This window comes from Mesoplodon densirostris, chromosome 17 (assembly GCF_025265405.1).
Source record: "Mesoplodon densirostris isolate mMesDen1 chromosome 17, mMesDen1 primary haplotype, whole genome shotgun sequence".
Taxonomy (NCBI): Eukaryota; Metazoa; Chordata; class Mammalia; order Artiodactyla; family Ziphiidae; genus Mesoplodon; species Mesoplodon densirostris.
The window spans coordinates 21,397,430-21,425,421 of NC_082677.1; the positions used below are offsets into that span (position 1 = coordinate 21,397,430).

The 27,992-nt window shown below is 51.3% G+C and overlaps 1 protein-coding gene across 1 annotated transcript in view; it reads left to right on the forward strand.

Moving 5' to 3' along the window:
- ERICH6B (glutamate rich 6B) overlaps positions 1-27,992 on the forward strand; it is a 42,663-nt gene that overhangs the window by 6,468 nt on the left and 8,203 nt on the right. The window contains exons 2-4 of the mRNA XM_060079768.1: positions 13,846-13,934; positions 18,411-18,547; positions 20,795-20,933. Coding sequence (XP_059935751.1) covers positions 13,846-13,934; positions 18,411-18,547; positions 20,795-20,933 — 365 coding nt within the window. The remainder of the gene's footprint in view (positions 1-13,845; positions 13,935-18,410; positions 18,548-20,794; positions 20,934-27,992) is intronic.

The following is a 27,992-nucleotide window of genomic DNA, read 5'->3' on the forward strand; positions in this document are numbered from 1 at the left end:
AGGTGGGAAGTGGGGGTGAGAGTGGGGCGGGCCGCAGGGAGCAGGACCCCCGAGGAAGGTACAGTTCAGGCGGGGGTCTCCTAGAAGTCACACACAAAGGACCTCCCGATACTGCTCCCCTCTGCTGTTCAGCCACTCACAAGCTGGGGGACGAGTCCCAGGATCAGGGTCCTGGGCGCCCAGAACTACGGAGAGGAAAGGACAGGGGACAGCTGAGTCTGGAGAGAAGGCTGAGCTGGGGAGAAATGGCCAAGGGCCCTGGGCAGCGCTCGTGGTAAAGTGATGAGTGAACACCCACAAGGCAGTTGCCAGCTTCCTTACTCAGGCATATTCCAAGCTCTACTAAGTAATCGCGCAGTGAGCGTTCATGAAACTCCCGCCACAGGGCTTGGCCCACGCTAGACGGTCACTGACACAGCTGTGGACAGAAGCCTCTGTGTGCTCAGCTCCGTGGAAACCCATGTGGGGCAGGGGACACGAGACCTCTGATTCACAGTCCTCGTCCCTTACACGTGCCCCAAAGGATGACTGGGGGAAGGCAGTCACTGACCTCCACTGGTGAAGTGGGTTGACACTAGCTACAAAGAAAGCCCAAGGCCAGCTGGGTTACGTTGAGAAGCAGGAACGAAACCCCAGCTCTTCTGTGCAGGAAAGACATAGGCTACAATTTGAGGGCACAGTACTCTGCACGGGGCTCCCGCCACCTGGTGAGGCCAGCTCCCCACTCCCGCCCTCTACCGGCCCCTCCGTTCCACGCTTCACGCTTCCAGGGGCTCAGCACCATGTATCTGCCAAGTCCACCCCTACTAAGGCAATCCCTAAGAGGGAGTGCTTTCCCAAGGCCCCTCCACCTCAGTTACTGATACTCACAGGGGAGCAAGCAACGTGGCACTGAAGGGGCCTGATGGTGAAGTGACCCTCTGGAAGGCTGTGACAGAACAGGGACCCTGGAGCCAGGGATCCACACCTGCCTGGGTGTGAATCGCAGCTGCTCCACCCAGTCAGCTGTGTGCCACAGGGCAGCCACTTAATCTTCTGCCTCAGTTTTCCCACCTGTAAAATGGGGACAGGAAGAGTTTCCGACTCCCGGGGCTGTGGTGAGGATTAAATGTACTAACTGACGGGGCGCACGTGGAGCGGAGGTTAGCGCACGGGGCACGTGCAGTAAGGGCTGTGGATCACTGTTATCCTTCATTCTGCTCCCACGAGCCACCACGTGGAACACTTAGCCCATGCAGAACAAGGAGCATGATTCCTGGTCAGCTTTATTCCAAACACGAGCACCCGTCCAATCTTTTATTTGTATTGCAGCTGAGTTTGTTTCCTGTTCTTTCCCGGGGCCCTGCGGGGAGCCTGGGGCCTGACCTGGGTCTGTCCCTGAGCAATTCGGCTTTGCCTCCCCCGAGTCCAGGTCTGGGCCTGGGGGTGCTCAGAGAGGCCCTGGATTTTCCTCACACAAGGCTGCTGAGAGACCAAACCTTCCACAAACCCCTTTGGGCAAGAAGTGTCCCACTCGTGTTTCTTTGCTAAGGCTGGGGGGATGGGAGGGGAGCAGATTCAGGTCAAGTGTTTCCTGGGTCCCTTGTAAACGGGAAGGCCCCCTCTTCCGCATGCATGCCCAAGGTCCCCAGGCACACGCCAGGCCCCTTCCCCGCTCTGAAGCGGCTGCAGGAGCAGGCCTGGGATCTCGGGACAGGGGCTCCTGCTTGCAACACCTCCGCATTGCCGACGGGGCAGGGAGGTGGGGCTTGGCCACGCAGGCCGGAGCCCCAGTCCTGCTTCCCGGGTGCTGAGGCCACAGCAGAGCTCTGGCAGACACCCCAGAAGCCCTGCAACGTCCCAGCCTGGGGCAGGCGTGGCAGGGAGGGTGCTGGGCAAGTGTACATGAGCATGGAAATGACCAGAGCGGCCCTCCATGACCTTAAGTATAACCCCTGTGTTTGTCGACAGCTTTGATTTGTCAGAGTCCATCCATGGGGACCTGCATTATCTCCTTGGGTCCCCGTGGGCAGCTGGTGAGTGAGGTAGGACAGGCATTAGCCCACCAGAAGGATAAGGAAACTGAGCCCCGGGGGGGTCTCCTGATGTGGCCTTGAGGCCTGGAGCAGGGCAAGGATTGACACTTGCCTAAAAAGCTCACCCTTCTCCACTAGCTCTCGAGCCCTGTGGTCACTCGACCTAAGACCAGAGCATCTTGCCACTCGCCCCCGGGGCCCCTCGCTAGTGGTGCATCCTGAGAACACAGGACCCCTCCCCAGGGTCCTCTAGAAGTGGCACAGATCTGCCTGGCACTCCCAGCAACGCTGAAGGGAGAACAGCTTTCTGGTTAGGGCAGGCTACCTCCTCCTCTCTTCCTCACCTCTTCGCCCCCAGCCTCAGACTGCGGCCCCTCTGCCCCCCACCCCCGATCCCTGCATCAGGGAACGCTGACCCCGACAGGGAACAGGCCTGTCTCGTGAAGGGCCCCTGAACTTCTCATTTTCCCTCTACGGACAACGACCGCCGACACTGCCCACTCTCGTTTTGTCCTCACCTGTGCGGACCTGGGGGAGGAGGTACAATTACCGAAAAGGTGCGCAAACCGAGGCACAGAGAAGTTAGGTGGCTCGCCCAGGGTTACTCCACTCTAGCGCAAGAGCCAAGACTTCAGCTCGGAACGCCTGACACCAAGTCTAGGTTCTTTCTGCCGCCACAGTCTCTGCCCACTGACAGGCCGGGCATCTCCCCTCAGGCCTGTCTCTGCCAGTTGGGCCCGTTTCCACGAGATGGCTTCAGGGCCAAAAGCCCCTCTCATCCCTCTGAATCACAGGTTCTTGCCCCAGTTAAAAGGCAGAGATTCCTGAGGAAGGACACAATGTAGGTCGGGGCGCTGGGTCACCCCTTTTGATCCTGAGCTCCCGGGGAGCAGGGCCTGCGCCTCACACCCAGCGCCCTGTCATCAGGCCCCGCGGAAACCTTTCTCGAAGATGGTGGTGTGTGCAGTGGGCAGACTAGCGGGGACGGACGTCGGTGCTTGGTTTGAAGCGGCTGCTGATTTTTTCCGCTCTGCCTGAGGCAGCTCTGAGGCAAGGAAGGAGGACTGGAATGAGCAGGGTGGTGAGCCCGCAGGGACACAGAATGTTCTGGAAGGTTAGACTGTCCGGCACGGAGGCCTGGCCCATTGATTGGCCTTTGAAGGCACCCCCAGAGCCTGTCACTCTAAGTGAAGCTGCGGTTGGCACCCAGAATGGCACACAGGCCTATTTTCCATGGTCCACAAGCTGGTCCCTTCCAACTGGTGACAGCCACCACCAGGGACAGGCCGAAGTCCACGGGGACCGGGAAGCAGCAGCCGCCACCACAACCTCCCCACAGGCCACAGCTCTGGGTTCCTAACCGGGCCCCTGTCTGGAGGTGGACCCACCCCTTGCTCCCCTCTGCTGCTGGCGTCCCTCAGGTGACCACCTTCTTTGCTGTCCCTCCTCCCACCCCCTGAACCTACCAGCAGCAGGCCTCTCCTCGGTGACACGATGCCGTCTACATCCTTGGTGAAGCGCGATGGAGAGCTGCTGGACTTGCAGGACCAGAGCACACAGACGGAGTGGATCTATGAAAGCCGACAGGGTAAGGGACCCCACAGCCGGCATCCACCTCGCGGCCGGGCTCCTGGGGGCTTGGGGAGATGTGGCCTTGCGGGCGTTCCATGGATGTGGAATATGGAGGCTGGAGTAGTCGCCACCAGGCTGATGATGCATACTGCTTCCTGGGCCATCCTGACCCTGGGACCCCCTTCCTCATCCCCCCATCAGGGGGGGCTGCTCCCCTCCCATCCCCCCATCAGCAAAGTGCTAAGACAAACACCTTCTTCGACCTTCCCCTTGTCCCTTCATTAGTTTTCCTGTTCTTTTTTTTTTTTTTTTTTCAGTACACGGGCCTCTCACTGCTGTGGCCTCTCCCGTTGCGGAGCACAGGCTCTGGACGCGCAGGCTCAGCGGCCATGGCTCACGGGCCCAGCCGCTCCGCAGCATGTGGGATCTTCCCGGACCGGGGCACGAACCCGTGTCCCCTGCATCGGCAGGCGGACTCTCAACCACTGCGCCACCAGGGAAGCCCAGTTTTCCTGTTCTTGTTCTACATGAACACAGGCCCTATTTCCCTCAGGGACACAGGCCATTTCCTTCCCAGATTACAGGCTGGTTCCCTGCCGAGAGAGGCCATCTCCGAACAATCACATGGAGAAGGGACTGGGACCCACCCCAGACTCTCTGTCTCAGCGTGCAGTCAAAGCCAGCCCTGGTTCAGAACAAGCCAAGACCATCCACAGGGGGAACTTCTGTGGCCACAACTAGGAGACACTCAAGAGACAGATGGGCAAGGCTGCACTGAGGATCTTAATCCTCTGCCCGATTAAGCCCAAAGGTTCCTCGCCCTAGGATCCTGGGGATGCAACACTGAATGGCATTTCTCGCCATTATTAATCATTTAAACCCAGCCTTACTGAGACTGATCCATCACAGACTCACACATGCATTTCACATCTGTAGTCATGGCAGCGGTAAATGAGATTCCCGACCAGCACCTCACTCCCCTGCCCCCATCCGTGCCTGCTAAATTCTGTAGCTCAAATGTGGTTAAATGAAATTAGGAGTCAGAAACCCTATGAGGGAGAGTGGAGCGGCAGAGGCAGGCCCACACAAGCCAGGGGTTCCACGGTGCTGGCTGCCAGCACGTGATGAGGAGTCTTTTACAGGCTAAATCGGTTCATGTGGGAGTTTTATTAGTGTGTGTGCTCCGATGGAGCCCTGAAAACAGGAACCACTTCAGAGTCAGTAAGCATGACAGCTGGAAAAAATCTGAGCATTTATCTAAATATTCATAAGCAGGATTCTCGAAGTCATTTACTGGGTAATCGCCTGAAAAGTGCCAATGCTAAGCCTGAAAGGATGTGGGAGAGGAGAAGGAGACAGGAGAAGCCTGGCGTGTGGGAAGGGAGTCACCAGAGCCTGTTCATACCACTATGCACCCACCTCCAGAGAGAGACCCTCTGGAAATCACTGCTTCATGTGCCGTGTTCATTCATGATCCTTTTGGTCCCCAAGCTTAATGTACAGAGCCAGTCATGTCTGGATCTAATTTAGGGTTTAAGCGCTCTGCCTATTTGGTCTGTAGGGGCATGTTTTGTAGCTAAGTCTTTTCCAGTACTGAGTTCCTTAAAGCCAACATGCATTTAGTGTTTAGCAAAAGTCTAGCCACCCGCAGCAATACCTACTGATCAGATCCTGTGATGTTGGTGGCCCGAACCAAAGGTGTGGACAGTGTTGGAGCAACTAAAGCCAGGGTCAGTGCCATACCCCAGGCTCCTGCAGAGACATGAGGGGATGGTGGCTACAGCAGAAACTGGAACACAAGGAAAAGTAAACAACTCCCTAGAATTCGTGAAGGTTTTTCTTTTCCCTTCTGCCTATGGTTTACAGTCAATCTTTTGGAGAGTGTTCATAATAATTGGACAGAATTTGCTGGCAACAGGTAACTGATTGTGTCTGGAAAGTGGAATGGGGCAGAGGCTCATTAAGAGACTCCTCTGGAAGAGTGAACAGTTGTAAGAGGAGGTAACTGGGGCGGGGGCAGGGGTGCAAGGGGAATCCAGGAAGCCTGGAGCCCCAGAAAGGAGCTCAAAATCGAGGTGAGAGGAGGCAGGGGGCCCCTGCCACAAAGAAAAGCCAGTCCTTCTGCAGCTGGAGGACAGGACACTACGGGCTCCCGAGCACGGTGGATGAAGAGGAGAACCTGCTTTAGCCCAGGGCAGAAGCCACCCACCCACTTGTTGGAGAGACACAGTCAATCAAGGCAAAAGCAATTCCAGGTGCTGACTGAGGGCCCCCAGGAGTGAGCGGAGGTGAGAGTGTTACAGTGCTCCTCCTCGGGGTCCAGGACTCTGCATCCCCAGCACCCGGTGCCCGTAAAGACGCAGATTCCCAGGCTTTCTTATCACGATCCCTGCCTCATCCTTAACAAGATCCCAGAGGATTCCAGGCACAGGAATGGTGGAGAACCAGAGAACCTCTAGGGTAGAACAGATTTCACAGGTGCTAGTTTCCCATTTCGAAAGCATTTTTTATTACGGGACTAGTCAACTCCAGTGAGCCAGAAACAGCATTTTACATGGACTCTACAAACAGCACTTGGAACCAAATATGGAGGTATAACACCCAGATAAATAAATCCTTGAAACCTATTACTACAGAGAGTGGCAGGTCTGACATGGAAGGAAGGCTAAAGGCACCGGGAATGTCTCGTGGCTCGTGTGAGGAAGCAGGTGGAAGGCCAGAAAGACTAGTTATGGCCTCAGGTGTCCACCCAGCCAGGCACAGAGCAGGGTCATGAACAAAGTATACCAGAAATTCTAACACAGAGCATTATAACCCTGCTTGTAGAAATCCTCAAGACTTGGCGTCCTGCACACAGTAAGCGCCTATAAATATTTGTTACATACTTGCGAAACTGCTGCTGAATCCTCATCAGACTCAAGATCAGCTATGGTGATGAGAAGGTATATCCTTCTCCCAAGAGACAGTCTTGGTTAGAAAGGAGCTGTGTATAGAAATATGTACACATGGAGACACTATGTATAGAAACGTGGGTGAGGATAAACAGAGAGGGGCAAGTGCTATCAGTTGGAGTAGTTACTTCAAGTCACCTGGCCAGATGAAGAAGAGGGTTGGAAAGCTCCCCAAAGTGCAAAGTAGAGGGCTTCCCTGGTGGCGCAGTGGTTGAGAGTCCGCCTGTCAATGCAGGGGACACGGGTTCGTGCCCCGGTCTGGGAGGATCCCACATGCCGCGGAGCGGCTGGGCCCGTGAGCCACGGCCGCTGAGCCTGTGCGTCCGGAGCCTGTGCTCCGCAACGGGAGAGGCCACAGCAATGGGAGGCCCGCGTACCGCAAAAAAAAAAAAAAAAAAAAAAAAAAAAAAGTGCAAAGTAGTGTTTGCACAGAGTTCCTTTCAGTGGACTCAGGTTTTGAAAGATCACATGCAGAGGTTAAAAAAGATATGATTGTTACCTACGATAAAAGTAGGAAAATGTCTCGAACTTTGAGAAAAGTGTCAGGAGAGCTGAAGTCCAGGGTAAACGTATTCTTACCAAAAAGTAATAATAATAATACTGCAGGCAGCAACAAAAGAAGGGGGGCCCTTTAAAAATATGATTCGGGCAAAAAGTAGATCGGCACACAGAGCCACTGTTTAGTGCCTGTTGAGGCACGATTCAAAGAAAATCATGTTCTTCCATTGCTATTGAATTTTGACTTCTCTGTGAAAGAAGATGATCTTCAGATTGAAAGGGGTACAGCAAAGTTAGGCAAGAAATAGCAGACACCAAAGATTGGTGAGAAGATCAGAAAAGAATGGTAACTGCTGTGTCCTGACCGAGATAAAGTATACCCCAGAATATCTACAGAGAGAGAAGAGCTTAACCATGTTTATGGTTTTTGAAGAATTGGGGAAATGAGTCTGTGACCAACCTGGGGCAAATACTGAGAGCAAAATGACCACAAGGAACCAGCATAGGATCAATAAGAACAGATCAGGGCTTCCCTGGTGGCGCAGTGGTTGAGAGTCCGCCTGCCGATGCGGGGGACACGGGTTCGTGCCCCAGTCCGGGAAGATCCCACACGCCACGGAGCGGCTGGGCCTGTGAGCCATGGCCGCTGAGCCTGTGCTCCGCAACGGGAGAGGCCACAGCAATGAGAGGCCCGCGTACCGGGAAAAAAAAAAAAAAAAAAAAAAAGAACAGATCAAGTAATACTGGCTTGTAGGTCACTTTTTGACAAGGTTATTAGATCAGGGAACTGTGGAATTTGGAGACCCGAATTCCAAAACACATTTCTTTTTCAAAGCCTTCGTCATGTTCCTATGGAGGACATAGACAAATACCAGGTAGATGCTAGTGCAAGACAATGGCATGATCGCTACTGAAGAACCATCCAGAGATACTGTTTAAGGATCAGAGTCATCCAAATTTCCAGCCAGAAGCCACAGGGCTCTGTCCAGTCTGTATCCACAGACTCGGATACAGACGTAGGAGGAATATTTATATCTGTACATGACTGGCAGCTGTTGGGTGATGACAATAATGTGATCAGATTCTAAAAGATCTTGACAGGCAGAAACACTGGATCGGGACTGGCTAGATAAAACAGAATGGTAATTTAGGTTAGACCCTGCTCTTAGGCCCACAAACACAGGATGGAGAAGGACAAGGGGGGGAATGCCCTGTCTGTTGTAGATGATTTACTCAACCACAGGCTCAGTCAGTCAATGGTAGGACTGGTGTGACTGCCAGACTAGTTAATATAACCAAGAACAATTAAAAGGTTATGTAAAGGGAGACGGGTCCTGCTCTAGCCTGCACTGCAGAAGCAACCTTGGGGCCGCTGTTCACTTTGGGGCATCCCACACTCCATGAGGGTTAGAGGCAGACTGGCTGGGGCTCAAGGAGAGGGCGGTGTTAGGCCAACCTGGAGACCACATCGTACAAAGAACTGCTGAAGCAAATCAGGGCGTTAAGTCTGGAAGACACGTGACTCTGAGACAGGACAACTGCCTTCAAATACCTGATGATCTGACACACAAAACCAAGACCTGACCTCTCCATCTGCACGGAAGGGCTAGAACAGGGCCAGCTTGAGGCAAATTAGTTACGAAATAGACACGATTCCCAACAGTCGGAGCCATCTATGGTAGGATGCGTGTCCTTAGAAGTTGGAGAGCTCCCTGGCTGTGGGGGGCTCGGGCTCAGCTGATGGGCCAGCAGCACTGATCCTGCCCAGGTCGGGAGGCTTCTCATCACAGACCGAGCTCAAATCCTGCCGCGCCCGTGAGAGGGGAGGGGCGGGGCCCGCTCGCCTCTGCTTCATTGCGCGCGCGCGTGCGTGCGTGCGTGCGTGCGTGTGGTGTGTGTGTGTACACCCACGCATGTGTTTGGGAGGAGGGAGGAGGACAGGTAGGGGTGAGGGAGCAAAAAGGAGCAGGGATCACAAAATTCTAGAAAATATAAATAAAACATGGGTAACCAAGAACTTTACAGAAGTTCGCAAAAACCACAGCAGCCCCTCGTGGCATAACCCAGTGCATCTGTACTCGCCAGCCCCCGTCATGCACCTCTCCGGGAGCTCTTGACAACAGAACACCAGAGACGCCCACTTCCTACAGCGGCAGGCATACGCCATTATGAGTCTACACGGCCCTGAAGCCACTTGGCTCTATGGTTCCTGCAGCTCTTCCTCCTACAGAAGGAGGAATATCCCTAAGATCTCCCCTCTATCCCAGCCATCCTCTCTGTCCTGGGACCAGAGAAGAAGGCCACAGAGGGCCCACATTTCCCAGTCACTGTTCACTGCAGCCCCAGAGTAAGTCAGCAAAGCTAAGAGGAGGAGGCTGGCAGAGGGAGCACCCAATACACGCCAGCAGTGCCCTCCAACCCGTTTTCTCCTCTGTGGATCAGCCTTGGGTGCCAAGAAAGAACCTCAGACCCTAAGCGTCCAACATGAACCCCCTGGAAAGTATAAGGTTGAAATTGTTAACGGCCACCCTCTTCTGTCTTTTCACAGTACCTTTAAAATCAAAATCTCAAACAGAGGAAGAATCAACAACGGTGCTAACCACCTTAAAGTCTGATTCACAAGGTATCATTTTAATTTTATAGTTTTACGATGATTTTAAATGACTCCCGGAAGCTACGAATCCATCCATGAGATGGGAAGAAGCGCAGAATTAGCACACCCTGAGCCAAAGAGAGTCCTCTTGACCATTTTAGATTACGGCAGCCTTCACTAAGGCCAGTGGCCAAGGCATTATTTCTAGAACTTGGTGTCAGGGGTCAAGGCTCAGGGAAGAACCTTGGCCAAAGGGTAAAATGCTTTTAATTTTGAATTAAAATTGAGTTTTGAAAGGGGAGGAAATAATATTTACCACTGGAGTTAGGAGGGGAAATAATGGATTATCCATACTCAGTTCATTCCATGACATTTACTGTGCATCTACTGATATTTATTGTACACCTACTGTGTACTGGGCAGTAGTTTGTCCATCTTCATATGGACAAAGCCATCCTACCCTCTCAGAACTTAAGCTCTAGTGGGAAAGATGAACTATGAACAGATGGAGGGGAATCAATGTGTGCTGAGCATAAGCTACAGGCCTCCAACTGCTGACCATCACGGGAGCCTCTTACCCTACAATACGCAATCTCCACCCTGGTCTCCCCAGACATTTAGGGGTTAACAGTTCACCATGCCACATCCTATTCATCATTTTTCCTATTTGTTTTCAGCCTTTGTTCCCACTGAAGAACCGCAAAAGGCAGGAAATGGTGAGAGCCCCACATAACCTACCCAAAGATCCCTGCTCCCCGCAGAGCAGCCAGGGCAGGGGATGGCGCCCTGGGCGGGTGGGTGCCTTGCTGGTCCAGCCGGTGCCGAGTCCTAGAGAGGACCGAGGGACATGCTGGGCACACAGACCCTGAACCTGGATATGTTTCTCTGTCCTTAACTGAAGAAGGGAGCTAGAACGAGAAACAGAGAGAGGGTCTCGGGAGCGAGCCAGAATGACTTGGGAACGGCCCAGAAGTCCATCTCTCTACTCAAGCTCTGTATAGGGACGCCCGCATTTAAAGAGGGTCCAGTCGGGCATTTGCTAGGTTCCCTGAAGTCTGGTCAGCAGGGCTTGACTGGGATGCATGGGCCCCCCCAGACAGACTCATTCGATGGTAACTTGATAGGGAATGAATTAGAGCCCCTCAGATGGTACCCTTAAAGCCTGATTAAATTTTTATTAAGGAGGGGATAGCTGAATTCTATGAGGGGGAAGGACAGTGGAGAAGCCTTTTGGTGGCAGAATCCCAGCCTGCACACATCACTCCACAAAAGCCCCGCGATTAACCAGACCCATCCTATTAGAAACAACGTAGGGATGATGACCCGCTTGCTGTCTGTCAGCATGGGGGCGGGGGAGGAGGGGAGGATCAGGGTTACCTACACAGGTGGCTTATCAAACTCCTTCCAACTCTAGACTATAAAATTGTCTTCATCCTATTTCATTTCCGGGGTGGGGGGCGGAGGTAGGGGTAGAGAGGTGCTGCTCGGACTTTAATGTGCAGAGCGATCACCCGGGCATCTTGTTAAAATGCAGATTCTGATTCCGTGGATCTAAGACTGCATTTCTCACAAGCTCCTGGCAGCAGCTCGAGCTGTTGATCCATGAAGCACACTGAGTGGCTTTAGAACAGATTACAGATGCCCATAGCAGCTGCCAGACCAGCCCACCATTTATCCTTGATTTAAGGACAACAAGGAATTCACTACGTGCAGGGTGGAGGAGGTGAAAACAGGACCCGAGTTCCACCTGTGTGCTCTCAGAGCCCGCCCGGGGCTAGTCGCCTACTGCTTGTCCCCTCCCTTTCCTCGTTTACAACGTGGGGATCTGCCCTGCAGGGCAAATACACTGGGCTCAAACATCTACCCCAATTCCGGAAGTATGCTTCCGGCAAGAAAAAACGTGACAGGAGAGCCACTGATTGGATGGGGGAGAGGTTAGATCTGTTCTTCATCAGTCCGGGACAGGCACACTCCACTGCAGGGAATGCTGTGTGCCCGGCGTTCGCTGCATTCGCGCCGGTCCCCTGAGCCACCCTGAAGATAAGCCTTATGGTCCCCATTACACAGAGGCGGGGGCCAGGGTGCGAGGGGACTGAGTGACCAGCTGCAAGGGGCCCAGGTCCTGGGTAACAGGGCCGCCACTAAGGAACCTGGCCTGACACCTGCCCGCTCCCCCAGTCCCCCCATAAAGCAACTTCAGGGGAAGATAATGACCTCACTAGAACAAAGGTAGAGGTTGACAGAAATCCCCGAAGGGAAAGTTAATTAGGCATAAAGCTCTCCCTTCTCATGCTGCCCCAGTTGTGGCTGCGTTCCTGCGGATTTACCGGGCGCCTCTTGACACGCAGACGGTGCCTGCTGATGTAAGGTTAACGAGTGTGTGGGACCGAGCTCCCCTGAACGCCGCTGCTCTGTATTCACTCCCTCCTGCCAACTCCCCTTCTTCCTCTGACAAACACCTACTTCTTTTTTTCCCTCGAATTAACTATCTATTATTCAGTAAAGCTTACTAACCTACAGCACTCACAAATCATGGGGATTCACTAAGCTACCAGGACCAGAGCCGGACTCCTCCACGCTGGGCCGGCACATCCTCAGGGACCCTTACAGGGAGACTCTGCCACCCGGTCTCCCCAGACCCCTGTTCCACCAGTTCCTCCATTTCTCTCCAGTGACAACCAAATGGAGCTTCCCGAGGTTCTTGCCTGAATTCCCAAGGATTCTTGTGGGGTTATGCCAACAAGAAGTTTTAAAACTTCTCTAGGCCGCATCCCTGGCAGACAGCCTAGAGACACACAGTGTTTTGGAATGAGCGGAAAGGGCCCAGTGCCTTTGCAGTTGTGAGCACCCCAGCGGGGTGGTGAGTGCCTGGCAGGTGGAACTGATGGGAAAGACCTGTCGGGGGACTCCCACCACACAGGGGCCACTGAAAGGAGGCAGGTTGCCACCAGGAACAAGCCAAGGCTGGGGTAGGAGGTCTGCAGGCAGAGAGGCCCCTGGGCCTGGTGTCAGTACAGGCAGATGCAGCTGAGTGGAGTTCTCCATCCCCCTCAGGGGCCCAAAGGAGTCAGCGTTTTCATGATTGAACCAAAGTTGGGAAGAAGTGCAAAAATAACGTGCGTGTATGGAGATCACTAAGAATGCCCCTTCTCTGCCCCCCCCGAGGCCCAACAGGGACACATGTCAGACAGAATCAGTCGGCCCAGTGCCAAGCCGGTGGATTTTCAGGGCTCTCGGGATGGCCCAGCGTGGAGCGGCTGGTGTCATCCTCAAGCTGAGACAAAGGCCACTGTAATTTCCCCGGGGGCCCAATTACTGTGTGGGAGCCCTTCCCCCCACCTCTGCCTCAGAAGCCACACCTTCCCGGGAGCAGGGACTCCAGGCCCAAGTTGTAATTACCAACTCCTCCATTCGGTCTGCACCCCGTTGACACTGGAGGTTTCCAGCCCTCTCCTGGCCCAGGGTCACCAGGCTGTGGCTGACCTTGAGAACAAAGGCATCTGCTATCTCTGAGAGATTTTTTTTTTTTTTTTTTAGCTCACTGGCTTAGCGATTCACCTCTTAGGCTTTGATTAGCAATTACGAACCATGTGCAATTCTGGAAATGGGCAATTTTTGACAAAACTGACGGGCGCTAGGGATATTTCTCAGGATTTCCAAGAGAAAAATCACACTCAGAATAGATCTCTCTCGGAATAAAATCTAAATCCCTTCCCACGGCCTACAAGGTCCTAGGTGGGCTGGCCCTGCCCCTCCCCATCTCCCTCCTCTCCAGGCATACTGTGCCTCTTCCAGTTTGTCAGATATGTCAACATGCTCCCATTCTCTCTCACCTCAGGCCCTTTGCACCTCCTTTGCCCCCTGGCAGGGATGCTCTTCCCGAGCCATCTGCCTGCTCGCTCCCTTGCTTCATGCAGGACTCACTCAAATGTCACTTTGTCAGATGAACCTTCACTGGCCACCAGAAATACACACTCACTTTCTTAAGTCCGCCACTGAAACTGACCCTTTTATTCCAATTTTATTAATATCCCCAAGTCAAATTTTAAGTGATTTGATGAATTTATTTAAAGTCTTATTGATGACATATGCATTTTTATTTAAAAGCACAAGTGTAAATGCCATAAATCTATTTCTCTTTTTGTTTTTGTTTGTTTCTTGTTTTGGTTCCTTTTCCAAATGCCTCTCCTTTTGCTGTGACTTCCAAAACTGAAAGCCGAGGAGTTTGTCTCTAAAGAGAGCTTTTGGGATCGTATGTTAAGTGATCCCATTGACACACTGGAAGCCGAAGACTTTGAAGCCAACGTAAGTTGAATAAAAACTGGAGAACACCTGGCTCTGAATGTCAGAGCAGAGTGGCCCAGGGCCAGCCAGACACTGCCTCTTGAGCCCTGGGATTCACAGCTTCACTACACTGTTAGCACAGCCGAAGTGAGCTTTTCTTAAAACAGGTCTAAGTGTAAATGACACACATTAAACCAAAGAGGGTCAGAAGAAAGCCAAGTATGGCACCACAAGGCCCTGCTTTCAGGAATATGAATAAAAAACCCTCAAGATTGATTTTGAAGGCAGCAAAGCTAAAAACAAATCATGTAAGCTACCTAGATACCTAGATATCAAGGCAAATCGTCCTTTGCAGAAACCCTATGTAAAAATGAAGTTGGGACTTCCCTGGTGGTGCAGTGGTTAAGAATCTGCCTGCTCATACAGGGGACACGGATTCGAGCCCTGGTTCCAGAAGATTCCACGTGCCGCGGAGCAACTAAGCCCGTGAGCCACAACTACTGAGCCCACAAGCCACAACCACTGAGCCCGCATGCCTAGAGCCCATGCTCCACAACAAGAGAAGCCACCACAAGGAGAAGCCCGCACACCGCAACTAGAGAAAGCCCACACGCAGCAGCGAAGACCCAACACAGCCCCCAAAAAAAAAAAAAAAAAGTAAAGTTGGATTCTGGAAAGGTGGACTAAATGTAATTTTCCCACTAAGTACAGCTTAAAACCCTATACATTACATATAAAACAAACGCAAGAAGCTTCTAAAAGATGGAGAGAAGAAGGCAGACTGGCTAGGGACCTTGGGACCCAAGGAACGACACGGCGGTGAGTTTCCTGCGTTTTCTTTTTGCTTCATTTACCCCTGACTGGGTGCTGGAAAAGAAAGCGACCAGAAACCCCAACAAGCACAAACAAAAGCCCCAAGAAAAGTCCACTGTCTCCAACTAAAGGACCAGGCCTGGGGCAGCCCAGCAGGACAGAAACTTTGGACAACAGCATCTGCAGTGCAAACACCGCAACAAAGAGCAGCGGAGCATCTCCCCCAGATCTGTGTCCTGCTCCCACACTCTTCAGAGGGGCACAGAACCAGCCCCGGAAGTTTAATGGCTGTCCTTTCCCAGCTGTATCCAATAACCAGAGACACCATGGGAAGTCCCAGTTGTTTGATTAAGCCTCACATCTACAGCATGTTGCATTGCCTTTACTGCACAATTTTTTTTGTTTTGTTTTTTAGTACGCGGGCCTTTCACTGTTGTAGCCTCTCCTGTTGCAGAGCACAGGCTCTGGACGCGCAGGCTCAGCAGCCATGGCTCACGGGCCCAGCCGCTCTGCGGCACGTGGGATCCTCCCGGACCGGGGCACGAACCCGTGTCCCCTGCATCGGCAGGCAGACTCTCAACCACTGCGCCACCAGGGAAGCCCTACTGCACAATTTTTTTGCCTACCTGTACAGGCTTGTGGCTCTAATTTCCTGTGTCAACTTACCTCTAAGACTTCCAACGCATGCTGATTCAGGTTATACATCCTTTCCCGTACAACTAACAAACTTTCTCAGGACTGTAGGTATTAACTACAATCACAAGAGTGAAATCTTGTGTCCCTGGAACTCAAGATTAAGCAGATACATTTTTCTAAACTTACAAAAGAAAAGGAGCGGGGGTGTGGGGGGGAAACCCTAGGCATTTATACAGTTTTTGCTTTTATTTTAATTGGAAAACTTTTCTGGTCTCAGTTCCTATTTAGCCCTAAATTCCTTACTTTCCAGACATGCTCCTATACACATTATATTAATAAGAACTGCTTTTCAAATATTGAAATACCATGTCAAAGGGAGGAAAAAAGATTACTTGAACTTTGATTCACCGCACTGGATTTACTAAGACAGGAAAGTAAGCTCAGGCATTTTAGAAAGATTTTTCAGCAAGAGTTGAAATGGACAGGAATTGTTTTAATTAGACACTTAAATTATTCGGAAACCTTCCGCGCGCCTGTCAATTGAGGTTCCGCTGTGTCTGGCGGAGCTGCAGCCACAGGCAGAGGGAACATCTCCCACGGAGCTGTGCAAGGTTCTGGATGACACCAGACGCTGGGAGGGTTCCGTGTGACAGGCAGCCTGTGCAGGGGAGCCCCGGTCACAAGCACCATTCCTTGCCATCTCAGGGGCTTTGCCATCTCAGGGGCTTTGCCCAGGTGACAAAGTAAGGCAAAGAGTTGGTGGATACTTTCCCCCTTGCTATCTATACCACTCTGCTTCCAAGGATCGGATGCTTAGGAGGATAATGAGGCAGCCCCCGCGGCCCAGCTAGTGGCAATCTGCAGATAGGCAGGTGTCCAGCTTGGGAAGCACTGCTTCTCTAAGCAATGCCATAGGCGGCAGATGTGGACAAGTGGGGCCAGAGGGCAGGACAGAAGGAATGGAGTCAATGCCACATGGCACCTGCAGCTGGGAGGGGGACACCACAAGCCACTGGGAGAGGGAGCTGAGGCCCTTGGATTCGGATGGGGCCATCACCCTAGACTTTGGTTATTCTGACAATTCAATCTCTTGGCTGCTTTGAGTTCCCTATACCTGTCTGAATTGTTTGTAGGATACACGCGTGCATCACACACCTGCTGTGCAAACTCTCTTGGTTGGAAAAACCAGAGACTCACCCAGGAGCAGTCACAGGGCATGGGAGAAGTCATCACTTGGGGGCCCAATACCCCTACCATGACCATGAGGATCGCTCTCCAGAGGCTGGGGAAGCAAACGGGAGGAGCCTCCTAGGAGGGCGCATGTGCCTGAGCCGGGTAGCACAGCCTGGTTGGGACGAGAACTTCGACCAGGCCCCGCCAGCGGGTCTGCTGTCTGATGGACCATAGCGGGAGCCACGTCTTCTGGTGAACAAATCATGGAATCCAAAGGGGCTGGTGAGAGACCGCTGGCCTGGGCAAGCAGGCCATCACTCCACCTCAAGGGAGGGACGGTCAACAATGAAGAACTTAGAGGCAGGAGTAGCCGCACCAGAGCCTTAACCTCAGCCTGCCCTGAAGCACTGACTCATTCCCGTATGAAAAGATAAACTGAAGCCTATTAAAAATTTGAAGAGGGCTTCCCTGGTGGCGCAGTGGTTGAGAGTCCGCCTGCCGATGCAGGGGACGCGGGTTCGTGCCCCGGTCCGGGAAGATCCCACATGCCGCGGAGCGGCTGGTCCCGTGAGCCATGGCCGCGGAGCCTGCGCGTCCGGAGCCTGTGCTCCGCAACGGGAGAGGCCACAGCAGTGAGAGGCCCGAGCACCGCAAAAAAAAAAAAAAAAATTTGAAGAGTTTATTTGAGCCTGTGTGGATTCAAATTAGGCAGCACCAAACCGGAAGTGGTTAAGAGCCCTCCACCAACAGGAGCTGGGGAGAGACTTACAGGGAAAATGCAGAAGCAAAACAAGGAAGTTATTGATTGGCCGTAGCTTAAAGCCTAGTTGGCTGCTTGTGATTGGTTGTCCTCGGGTTTTGATTTCCTAACCTTGAGGCATTTATGGCCTCAGGCTTTGGTTTGCTTACTTAGGGCACCACGGCCTTACAGCCTCCTCAGTCTGATGGCCTCCGTGTTTCATTAACTGCACATCAGCAATGCGGAAAGGAGCTCGCCGAGGCCGTGAGTCAGACAAGGCAGACCTGAGACACCCCAGCTTTTCCCCAACCTAGAAAACCCAGCCAATCACGAGCTCCATTCTTGTATCTGCCCCAGGTCATATGCAACTTCGGATCTGTGGGTCTTCCACTTACGATAGAAGGCTTGTAAGTGAATGGCAGACTGCACGTTGTCAGACGCAGAACAACCACCGTAACAACCTCAACCTGTAGGTGAGCAGGGCCACATGAGAGACCCATGGTTCTCCTGGACAGCAAGTCAAACTTCACCTTCTACCAAAAGGGACCCAAAAGAAGAGACTCTTGTGAGGACCCACCTATGGGTCAGTCCTGGTTAGCAGCATGGACTTGGGATAGAATGATCAAATTGACAAAATAAAAAAGGAGCTTGCAATGTCATTACTTTGGAAGAATCTTTAAAGGTAGAATCATCCTCTACAAGAACGTGCTAGATGCTGCCCTGCCTTCCTGAAGACTGTTATCCTTCACAATGAATAAATAACCAACCACGGAGAGCTTGGCCATTCCTGGAACTCAAAAAGGCTGTTATGCTCTTAAGGCATGGAAGCACTTTTACGTTCTAGAGCCATCTCTACATTTGGAAGAAGAGGGTAATTTTATGCTCTCAAACGATTTCTTGGTATGCTACTATTTTAAAAAAATTCTTGAGGGAATTGGAGAATGAGAAGAAGGTGTGACCGTAACGGAAACAGGCTTTGGAACAAATCTTGCTAGCCACCCTACTGTTCCCACTGCTTGTCTTTTTCGAATAACATGTTGCAATCTCCTCTGGCAGCTTAGAGAGTCAGAAAAGTGATCATTAACTTACTGTTAATTCCCATTTTCTGGCTATTTCATTCTGTGGTCCTTTTGCAGGTTGTGACCAGCTCCTATCAGTCAGTGTTCAGGACCATGCTCAAAGAAATGGCAGCTTGCAATGAACTGGAGGAGGATATTAACATTCCCCTGACTGGTCATCTGGAGAGTGAGACCAGAACGAAACTGGGAACTCTGTAAGTGACTGGAGAGATGGAGCTATGGGTCAGTGGGTGCAGGTAGGCCAGTGGTAGCAGCAGGGATAAACTGGGTCATCAGAGAATAGAGGAAGGCCAGGGTTGGACAGGTCCCCTGAGTCAAAGAGCAGGCACAAGCCAGGCACAAGGACAAGGGTAAGATTAGGGGTCATGGGGACAGGATAATCCAGCTGCCTGCCAAAACTCAAGAGCAAAGAAATCTATGAGCAGGGGATGTGCAGGATAGGATCAAAGATGGGCAGTGACAGAGGTTGGAGATCCAGGGCAGGAAAAGTCTTGAAGGGACCGTGAATTGTACGAAAGTCTGGGAAGCAAGACTCAGACCCCTGGGCCTTTGAAGTGAGGGGACAATGGAGGATCAAGATCACGCTCCCTGAGGGGGAAAAGCCCTGAGCTTCACCGCCCTGGGATTCATGGCAAGAGCCCCTACTGGGAAAGGGGAATGATGGGTTTATTGCAGACTGCTGCTGGCACCAAATCTTTCTAGTTGGCATGACTCCAGGTCTCAAAATGTTCCAGAACCGCATTTGTACAACCAGACTGGGGTACATGGAAGCCTGGACTTTCACTTATCCAGCTGTCAGAAACCCTGGTGAACAAGGTACATGGTCAGACATGCAGTGGGTCTATGGCAGACTCTCCAGCAATGGCACCAGGGAAGAGGCTGTGAGGATGGGGTGCCCTGCATAACCTCCTCGGGGAATGGAGACTCTCACAAAAATCAGGGAGAGATTGACTGCCAGCAACTTCTGCTCTGGGCTCAGTAGAGTCCTAGGGCCAGAGACCCCTAAGGCTTCTCTAGGAAAAGGGAAGGCAAAATATACAATGCAAAACACGAAGAACATCCAAGCTTTCAGATCCTTATACAGCAGCAAAAAACAAATCGCAAGTAACATCCCTGTAAGTTACCCTCTCTCATAGGTTACATTTTCTCCCCTTCTGGCCCATTTAAGCCTATAACCGAGGCTCATTCTAACCTAATTGCACTCAATGAATATTTCATGAGCACCTCCTGTGTGCTGATCCGTACCCAGTCTCTACCACTGAGCTAGCTAGTAAGGATTCCACTAGCTTGCAAAGGTGGGCAAAGAGCCAAGGGAGGAAACTTCCCCAAAGGGCCCTGGATGCCTCTGGCTGGATCCCCTCACTGGAATTTAACTCCTGTATACACGTGGCATCTTGCTCTCAGCCGCCGGACAGGCTTCACCCCACCCCCTCCTCGGTCCTTACTCTTTCACAGGTGATGGTAGGCAAGGTAACTGCTTCCATTCCATTCAAAGTGCTTGCAAATAAATAACACTTGGTACAAATGGGCCATGAAGAGCTCATTCTCCAGCTCCGCAACTGATCCTAAAGTACAAAGAGCAAACCTGTATTTTCCGCCAGACAAGACAGTCCAGCCCTTTCCAGCAAAGGGTATGTGCTGCCTAAGGTTGCCTGGGGTTAAATTATTATGCTCTCTTCAAGGACTCTGAACTGAGAACTTAAAATCTGTCTTGTCAAAGGCCTTCTTCTCTGATCCAATTAAGCCTGGGAAGCTCACTCCTTCTGGCAGATTCCCTTCCAAAAGGGCTCTGATCTGAGAATCAGGAAAGGCAGCTGCCTCTGGAGACCACCTTTATTTGGAAGTAAAACAGTCCAAGCCACTCTAATGCCAGGATGACTCCCTTTGTATATTGACATGAGAGGGGGGTTGAGGGCTTGATCATTTTGAAGAGCTGTGCCTTAATGAGGCCTTCATTTTTGAGTGAGTTTATTTGAAATTTTCCTACTAAATGCAAAGGGGTTTCAGGTGGCTCTGTCCGCTTGGCAGACAATGCTGTTTCTCTAAGCTATTTCCAAATAGCCTTCGCTGAAATCGGCACAAGCCGCAGAGAAAGCAAGCTGCACGAGCTTAACTCACAGAGCCAGCCGTGCATTTGGACCTCCCAGCCCTGGCCTCGCTCCCAGGAGGACCCCCACTGAATTCATTTGGAAAGGCCTGGGGGTCAGCCCAGGTGCCCAAGTCGAAGGCCAGTTAGAGGCCAGGAGGGACACACAACACCACGTGCTGGCCCTTTATTCCTGAGTACAGACTGGAAGAAAGCTGGGTCCAAAAGCAGAGCCAGCCAGCCAGCCCCCCACCTATGAAAAGGCTGAGCAGGCCCTAACACTGTCTACTGTGCAGCATGACATGGAAACATGAATTCAGTCTCAGCTTCTAAAGATGAGTCACATTCCTTTTAGGCTGAAGAAAAATTTTGGAAAATATAAGGACACAATCCTCTGGATTATGAAGAAACGTGAAAGTAAGAACCCTCTCCCACCTTCCACCCCGTTGCCCGGCTCTCCCGGGTGCGTCTCGCTGTCTCCCACCTTCTGCCATGTCCGTAACGGAGAGAGAAATGCTTGTTTCCTCACCTGAGCATCTACCAGGCTAGTACGGTCTCAGCTGCTGGGGATAAAACACAGAGCAAGCCAGACAAAGGATAAACCTCGAGGGGTTCATCCTTTGATTGTGCTGGGGGTGAGAGGGAGGGCAGGAGGTGAAGACAGCCAAGAAATCAGGGAATTTGCACATAAAACGGTTAATGGTACCCTCGGAAGGGGATACTATGGGACCACACAAGAAGGGATCTGACCTAGATTTGCCTGGTTGGGGGGTGTCCAAGAAGTCATTAACACAAAGTTTAAGAAAGAGCCCCTTGCGCTTCCCTGGTGGCACAGTGGTTGGGGGTCCACCTGCTGATGCAGGGGACACGGGTTCATGCCCTGGTCTGGGAAGATCCCACATGCCGCGGAGCGGCTGGGCCCGTGAGCCATGGCCGCTGGGCCTGCACGTCCGGAGCCTGTGCTCCGCAACGGGAGAGGCCACAACAGTGAGAGGCCTGTGAACCGCAAAAAAAAAAAAAAAAAAAAAAAAAAAAAGAGCCCCTTTACCAGATACTGAAGGCATTTGAGGTCCAGCTGTTAAGATGTGCCAATCATGGAGGTTGCCAGTTTTTTTGGGTCTAATCAAAACAAGTTTGAGCCAAGAGCCTAAGCCATCAGGCTACTTAATTCAGAAACTCAAAACCACCATATGGAACATCTTTCAGACAACCAGATCCAACTAACGTAGAAACAGCAGCAATACCCACGGCAGACACACCTAATCAATCATGGTGCTTTTTCTTGCTGAGCCAGGACACAGCCCCAGATTCCCTCTCAAGGAAGAGCTCCTGTCCCCATACCAGTGTAGGCCTCTGACCTAACTCCTATGGAATAACTGCTGCGGGCCAGTTATCGGATTCAAATTAATCTTCAAAACCATGTGAAGTTGGGTAAAGAAACTTAGGCCAAGAGAATAAGTGACATCCCTGAGATCACCCAGCCATTGTGTGGGCGTGACCCACACTCAGGCCCAAGACCCCTCAGGTCAGACCCAGGGCTCATCCCCATGACATGTTCAATGAGCAACAAAAGGCAAGCGTGTCTGGGGAAGTAAAGGGCCTTTTAAGCCTGAGTCTCATGTCCCCACTGGAGTTAGAAGGCAGGCAGAAGAAGGAATTACCACCTTCAGTTTCTAGAGAGGGCAGGCCTGCCTCCCACCAAGATTCACACAATGGGGTACCCCCAAACAAGGAGGGGGTTTCAGATGTTCAACAGCCAGAAACACAACAAATGCCTGTTGTTATGTTATTTCTGTTCCCTTCGGGCCAAAGACACCTGTGTCTTTCATTCTTTGGCAAGGCACACAGTAGGCACTCAATAAGTGTTTTTTCAATGGATGCAGGTATGCATGAGTTTTTGCTCCTTTTGGGAAATGAAGGCCTTTCAGGATACTCTACGTACGTCACATGCCCCGGGTAGGACTTCTAACTGGAGGGTGAAATTTGACATGACCGGATTCCCCATTTGCGCCTCACCATCACCCCTGCCCACTCCCTGCTCCTCTGAACACCTGAGCCTACAAGGTTTGAGCTTTTTATGCAGAAAAGCAACACATTTCTAATTGATAAGAGGCATCCCCTCCGCGTTCAGGTTGTAGCCAGTCCCAAAGAAATCCCCCAGCCTCCTCTGAGATACAAAGTCATTTACTTCCAGGATCCAGACCACTATCTGACACCCCAGGCACACAGCCCCACGTCTCTGAACTCTCCGATTTCCAAGCCAAGGCTGGCATCACAGACACATGACCTGCAGGCACACAGGTCCTCACACTTAGGGCCCTGTGCTTGCTTTTAATACTCTGCTGTCGCTGTCTTGAAATCCTTAACAACTTTAGAACAAGGATCCCTGCATTTTCATCTTGCACGGAGACCCTCAGATTATGTAGCCTCTCCTACTCAGAGACAGCTCGCCTGGTGAAAAGAAGTGGGCGACCACTACACAGCTCGTGTCCTGAGCCACCAGAATCCAAAGCTCCCCGTGTGGAGGACACAGGTCTGTTGCCCTTCTGTGGGGCAGCGGGCTCCGTGCAGCATCATTTCAGAGTAACCTGATGGGTCTCTGCAGGCAGCATGATCCCACTTTAAGAAAACGGAGGCTCAGAAAGGCAGCCTAAAGCCTCCCCGCTAATAAAGACAGAGCTGGATAAACAGCACAAACCAGAAAATCCAAGACTTGAGCATTCTGACAGGAGAAAAACATGAGCACATCCATGTCCTCTTTTATCATTACAGTTCAGAAATGCTTTATATTAATTTCTAATTGATACTCAGGAACAGCAGCTGGGCTCACATCAGCTTCTTCCCCTGGACAAATCATTCCCACTCTGGAAGCAAGCACTGGAGGAGGACTCCTCGGAGAGGAGACTGGGGCCCGCTTCCACGCTTCTCACAAAGGTCTTTTATTGACTCTGCCCCTGCTCACCTCTCTCTCACTTTCCTGAGGAAAAGCTCCCCCTGTGAGCTCTAATGAGCGGCCCCTTTAGTTCCTCAGGTGCGCACAGGTGTGGTTCTCCTTCCCCACCCCCACCTCCCCAGCCTCACTGACACCACCTCAGACACCTTCATCTCCCTAGTGTCCCTGACTCCCAGCCTCTCCTTTCTCAGTCCTTTCTTCATATTGTTTCCAGCAAAATCTTTTAAAAACTCTTCACTGGCCCTCCATGGCCTCCAGGAAAATCCCACATTCCTCATGTGGCTTAGAAGGCCCTCACTTTTTCCTCTCCAGACACACTGGCTTGTTGGTTATTCATCAGGGCCAGGCATCCCTGCCACCGGGCCTTTGGACGTGCTGTCCTCTGCCTAGAGCACTCTTCATTCCAATATCCTTGTGATTTGCTCCCTCACTTTATTCAGGTCTCTGCTTAAATGTCACCTTCTCAGAAACAGTTTCCTTGGCTACCCTTTACAAACCAGTGCACACGCTTGCACGCGCACCACACACACACATCATTTTCCATCCTTCTCACTTGCTTAATGTTTCTTCAGGGCACTCCTAGCCACTGGCACGTGAAGTTTTTATCTATTCACTTGTTTAACACCATCTCCCCTACTAGAACAGGCAGCAGGGAATGTAGCATCCCCGATACCTAGGACAGTTTCTGGCACACGAGTACACAACAGATATTTACTGAGTGAGTGAATAAAGGAATGCTCTAGCCCTGCCTGCCTCTCCTGAGTCGCCTGTCATCACTAAGCCGGTCCCAGATTAGCCTTCAACCATGTCATGCCTACGCTAGGAATTCTGCCTGGCATACTAGAGAAAACTTCCACCAGGAGTGTCCTCGACCGCCAGGCCTGGATACGGTCCCTGTGAGCTCTCGTGGCACCCTCTGTGTTAGTTCGCAACCTCGGGGTTCCCCGGGTGAAATTCGAAATTAGCCCCCGTAAGCAGAGGGCAAGGCGAGACCGAAGAAAGAGGCAGCCCGCTCCAGATTGGCAGGTGGCAGGTTTAACAAGCAAGAGAACTTAACATGGCGACGCTTGTCTTGGACGGCGCAAGACTTGCAGATTTCCACCCCCGCCCACGAGAACCTTAAAGTTTAGATGGAGGCCTTACCTGGCTTCAGGCACGTATCCCTCCAGATGGGCTCAACAGCACACTGCTCGCAAAGCTGCGTCGTTGAAACGGGCTCGCACTGTGGGGCCCATGGGCAGAACGTACATTCCAAGGACGGGGAGGGGGTGGGGAGCCTTCCATTGCCCCGGCCAGCTTGCTGGTCAAGAGACGGTCACATTCTCTCCGAGACCTCCTCCAACACTGTGTTGGCCCCAGTGGTGGGACAATCAACCTCTTTTAACTGACCTCCCCCAAACCTAGTTGCCGAGGGAACCGGGCCCTCTTCCGGGGAAGAGCGTCCTGGCTGATACCGGCCGCGCCGGAAGCTCCTCCTACCGCTGCGCCCCCTGGTGGTCGGACACCCGCCAAGGGTCCCTGGGAGCGGGGATGGTTCTCCGGTGGTCCTTACGGGTTTACTCCCCAAATTCAATTGTTATAAAAATGGGCCAAAATGAAGATAAAAAGAAACTTGCTGTTGCTGTGAACACTAAGTGCAATGCTTTTAAGATGACTCAATAAGAAAATAGCTTTTAAAAAAACTGCTTTGAACAAGATGTGGACCAAACATACACAGAAGTTTGGGGCATATACAGAAATTTTTTTTAAGTCTACAGTTCTGCACTCAGACTCTGTAGAAATTGCCAAAACTGAAAGTTATAGATAATAAATTATGAATGGGGTTTAAGCAAAAATGACCACAGAGCCTTGCACTTAAAAATGATATGTTAGTACACATTTCTGTTTTAAGTTAAAACAAGCATGTTTAAGGCACGTTTCTTTTTTTAATGATTCCCCACTTTAGCCTATTTTTCTCCCATTAACAGAATCAGCAGCCACACTTGTTACTGGCATGTGGCTGGTGTGTTACCCCTCACATCCCCAAGTCTGGACCGGGTGGTCTTCACCGTGGTGTCTGGCATCTGGCACTAAGCTGGCCCACCATAGGCCCCTAATAAATGTCTGCTGAATGAATGAATGAAAAAAATAAGAGAGCTTGGGGGAATATGGCCAATATCCCAAATCCTCAAGCTCTCTTTGGTGGCCTAAGAGAAACAGATCTAAGTTTTCTTTCTCTTTTCTACCAAAGACTTATTTAACCAAAGGGCTACAGAGACTACTTTCACATTCCACTTATGTGATCTACCACCACAAGATGAGGAGTCTGAGAAAGGAGTCAAACAATCTCGTCATCATGTTTGCTGTAAGAAGACGTTAGAAATACACACAGACTGGATAAAGAGCAAGATTAAGGTAAGTGTGGCAGCTGGCGTTTGCACTTTGCACAGGGCTTTTTTTTTTTTTTTTTTTTGGCCCAGGTAAGACATATACACACACCATCAGGGAGCTGTCAGGACCAATACACAACATGAATACAAACAAGAAAAATATGCCCCATGTATAGAGGCAACCTGATGTATGGGTTATCACAGACTGACTAGAACTTGTACTAGGGGTCGTTGAGACTCTTCTCCTTGTAGGGCCTACGTTAAGCAATTCGGTGGGGTTGGGAGTAAAGGAAAGGAAAGGAAATATATATTATAATATACAGGTCCCTCCCCTAACAAATTTAAAATCTATATCGAAAAGCAATCACATAGGGTCTTGCCTGGTGGTGCAGTGGTTAAGAATCTGCCTGCCAATGCAGGGGTCACAGGTTTGAGCCCTGGTCTGGGAAGATCCCACATGCCGCAGAGCAACTAAGCCTGTGTGCCTGCGTGCCACAACTACTGAAGCCCATGTGCCTAGAGCCCCATTCCCCACCCTGTCCTGCCCTGGAGCTTTTGTTCCTGGAGCATCTGTCTCCTAACCAGTTTTAAATGTCCTTCCTGCAGCCAGGGGGAAGGTTCTCCCCCAAGATCTCTAAGCAAAAGGAGCCTGCCTAACCCACCATTCACGTAGGCTGCCCAAAAGGCCCATGAGGAGTGGGACATTTGGTTGTTTTTTGTTTTTTTGTTTTTTGGGTTTTTTTTTTGGTTGTTTTTTGTTTTTACAAATGGGCGATAAATTCCAAGTAGTTTGCTGAGGCAGGTAGCACTGTTTATAAGTGTGTGCTGGTGTTCAGGCAAAATCCAGCCCAGCCAGCATCTCCACAGCAGTCAGGGAGAGACTGCAGACAGACAGGAGCCAGGGAGAGCTCAGGGGCAGACAGAGAGACAGCAATGGGGAGAACTCACAGACAGACGGCAGCTGTCTCATAGCTCAGGGTCCTGCCTATAAGACACTGTTTTCCCTCTAGTAGAACTGAAGGAAGGCCAGAGATGTAGTCTCTTCTCTATTAACTTTTAGCTCTTAACCTCCTACTCTGTCCCCAAGCCAATAGTGTTGAGATTTGGGCTTTTAGATGTGCTATTTGTGATATATTTCCCAGTGAGAGAAAATGTGACAAATCTACCTCTGTGTCAGAGATTTTTCTTTGCCCATGGGGTCCTTATCATTAGGAAAATGTCATTCCATGACAAGTGAATTTGACAAGAAGGAAGCATCTTGAGAAATTCTGGCTTTCAGGTGGCTTTTGAAAATAAGACCTAAAATACAAAATCCTCTCCCGTGAACATTATCTAGAAGCTTCTTACGAGCTCTCGATAAGGAAGAAACCAACCACGGATGTCCTTATAAAGCACTTTTTTTTAGGTTTAAAAAAAAAGAGAGAGAGAGCAGTGATTTGCAGAGTAAATGTACCAGGTGGCTGGGAGCTTAATGGCTAGAGGCAGTGTGTTTCCATGGGGGCGGGGGGACGGGATGGGAGGCAGACTGTGGGAGTCTGGCTCCCCTCTCACTGGATAGCCTTGTGTAAGTCAGGTAGCCTCTCTTAAACAGGGATTAATGACAGTGTCTCCTCCATTGGGTCACTGTGTCATGGAAGTAAAGTGCTGAGCGCAGTGCTGGGTAGGGACAAGAGCCAGTTCCAGGATCATCATCATCACCGCACAGAGAGATTCCTGGGCATTTAAAGGCCACACCCTGCAGAGCCCATGGCAGCTCCTCCTCAACCAGCTGCCCCTCTTTCTTTCATTGTCTCAGATTTTGGCATCCTGCTGTGAGCTCTCTTGAACAAAGGATTCTTCAACTGTTAAAAATAAGAGCTCAGAAACCACTGACCTGGGCTTCCCTGGTGGCGCAGTGGTTGGGAGTCCGCCTGCCAATTCAGGGGACACGGGTTCGTGCCCCGGTCTGGGAAGATCCCACATGCCGCGGAGCGGCTGGGCCCGCGAGCCATGGCCGCTGAGCCTGTGCGTCCGGAGCCTGTGCTCCGCAACGGGAGAGGCCACAACAGTGAGAGGCCTGCGTACTGCAAAAAAAAAAAAAAAAAAAACCACTGACCTGACATCTAGTTAGAGTAACACGGGACACAAGATGACTTTAAAAGGCGTCCTGCTACAAACACCTGGGAAATTTAGACAAAACGAAAAAAGCATCCTTTGAAACACAGAGTGTATAAGAAAGTGAGGGAGGTAAT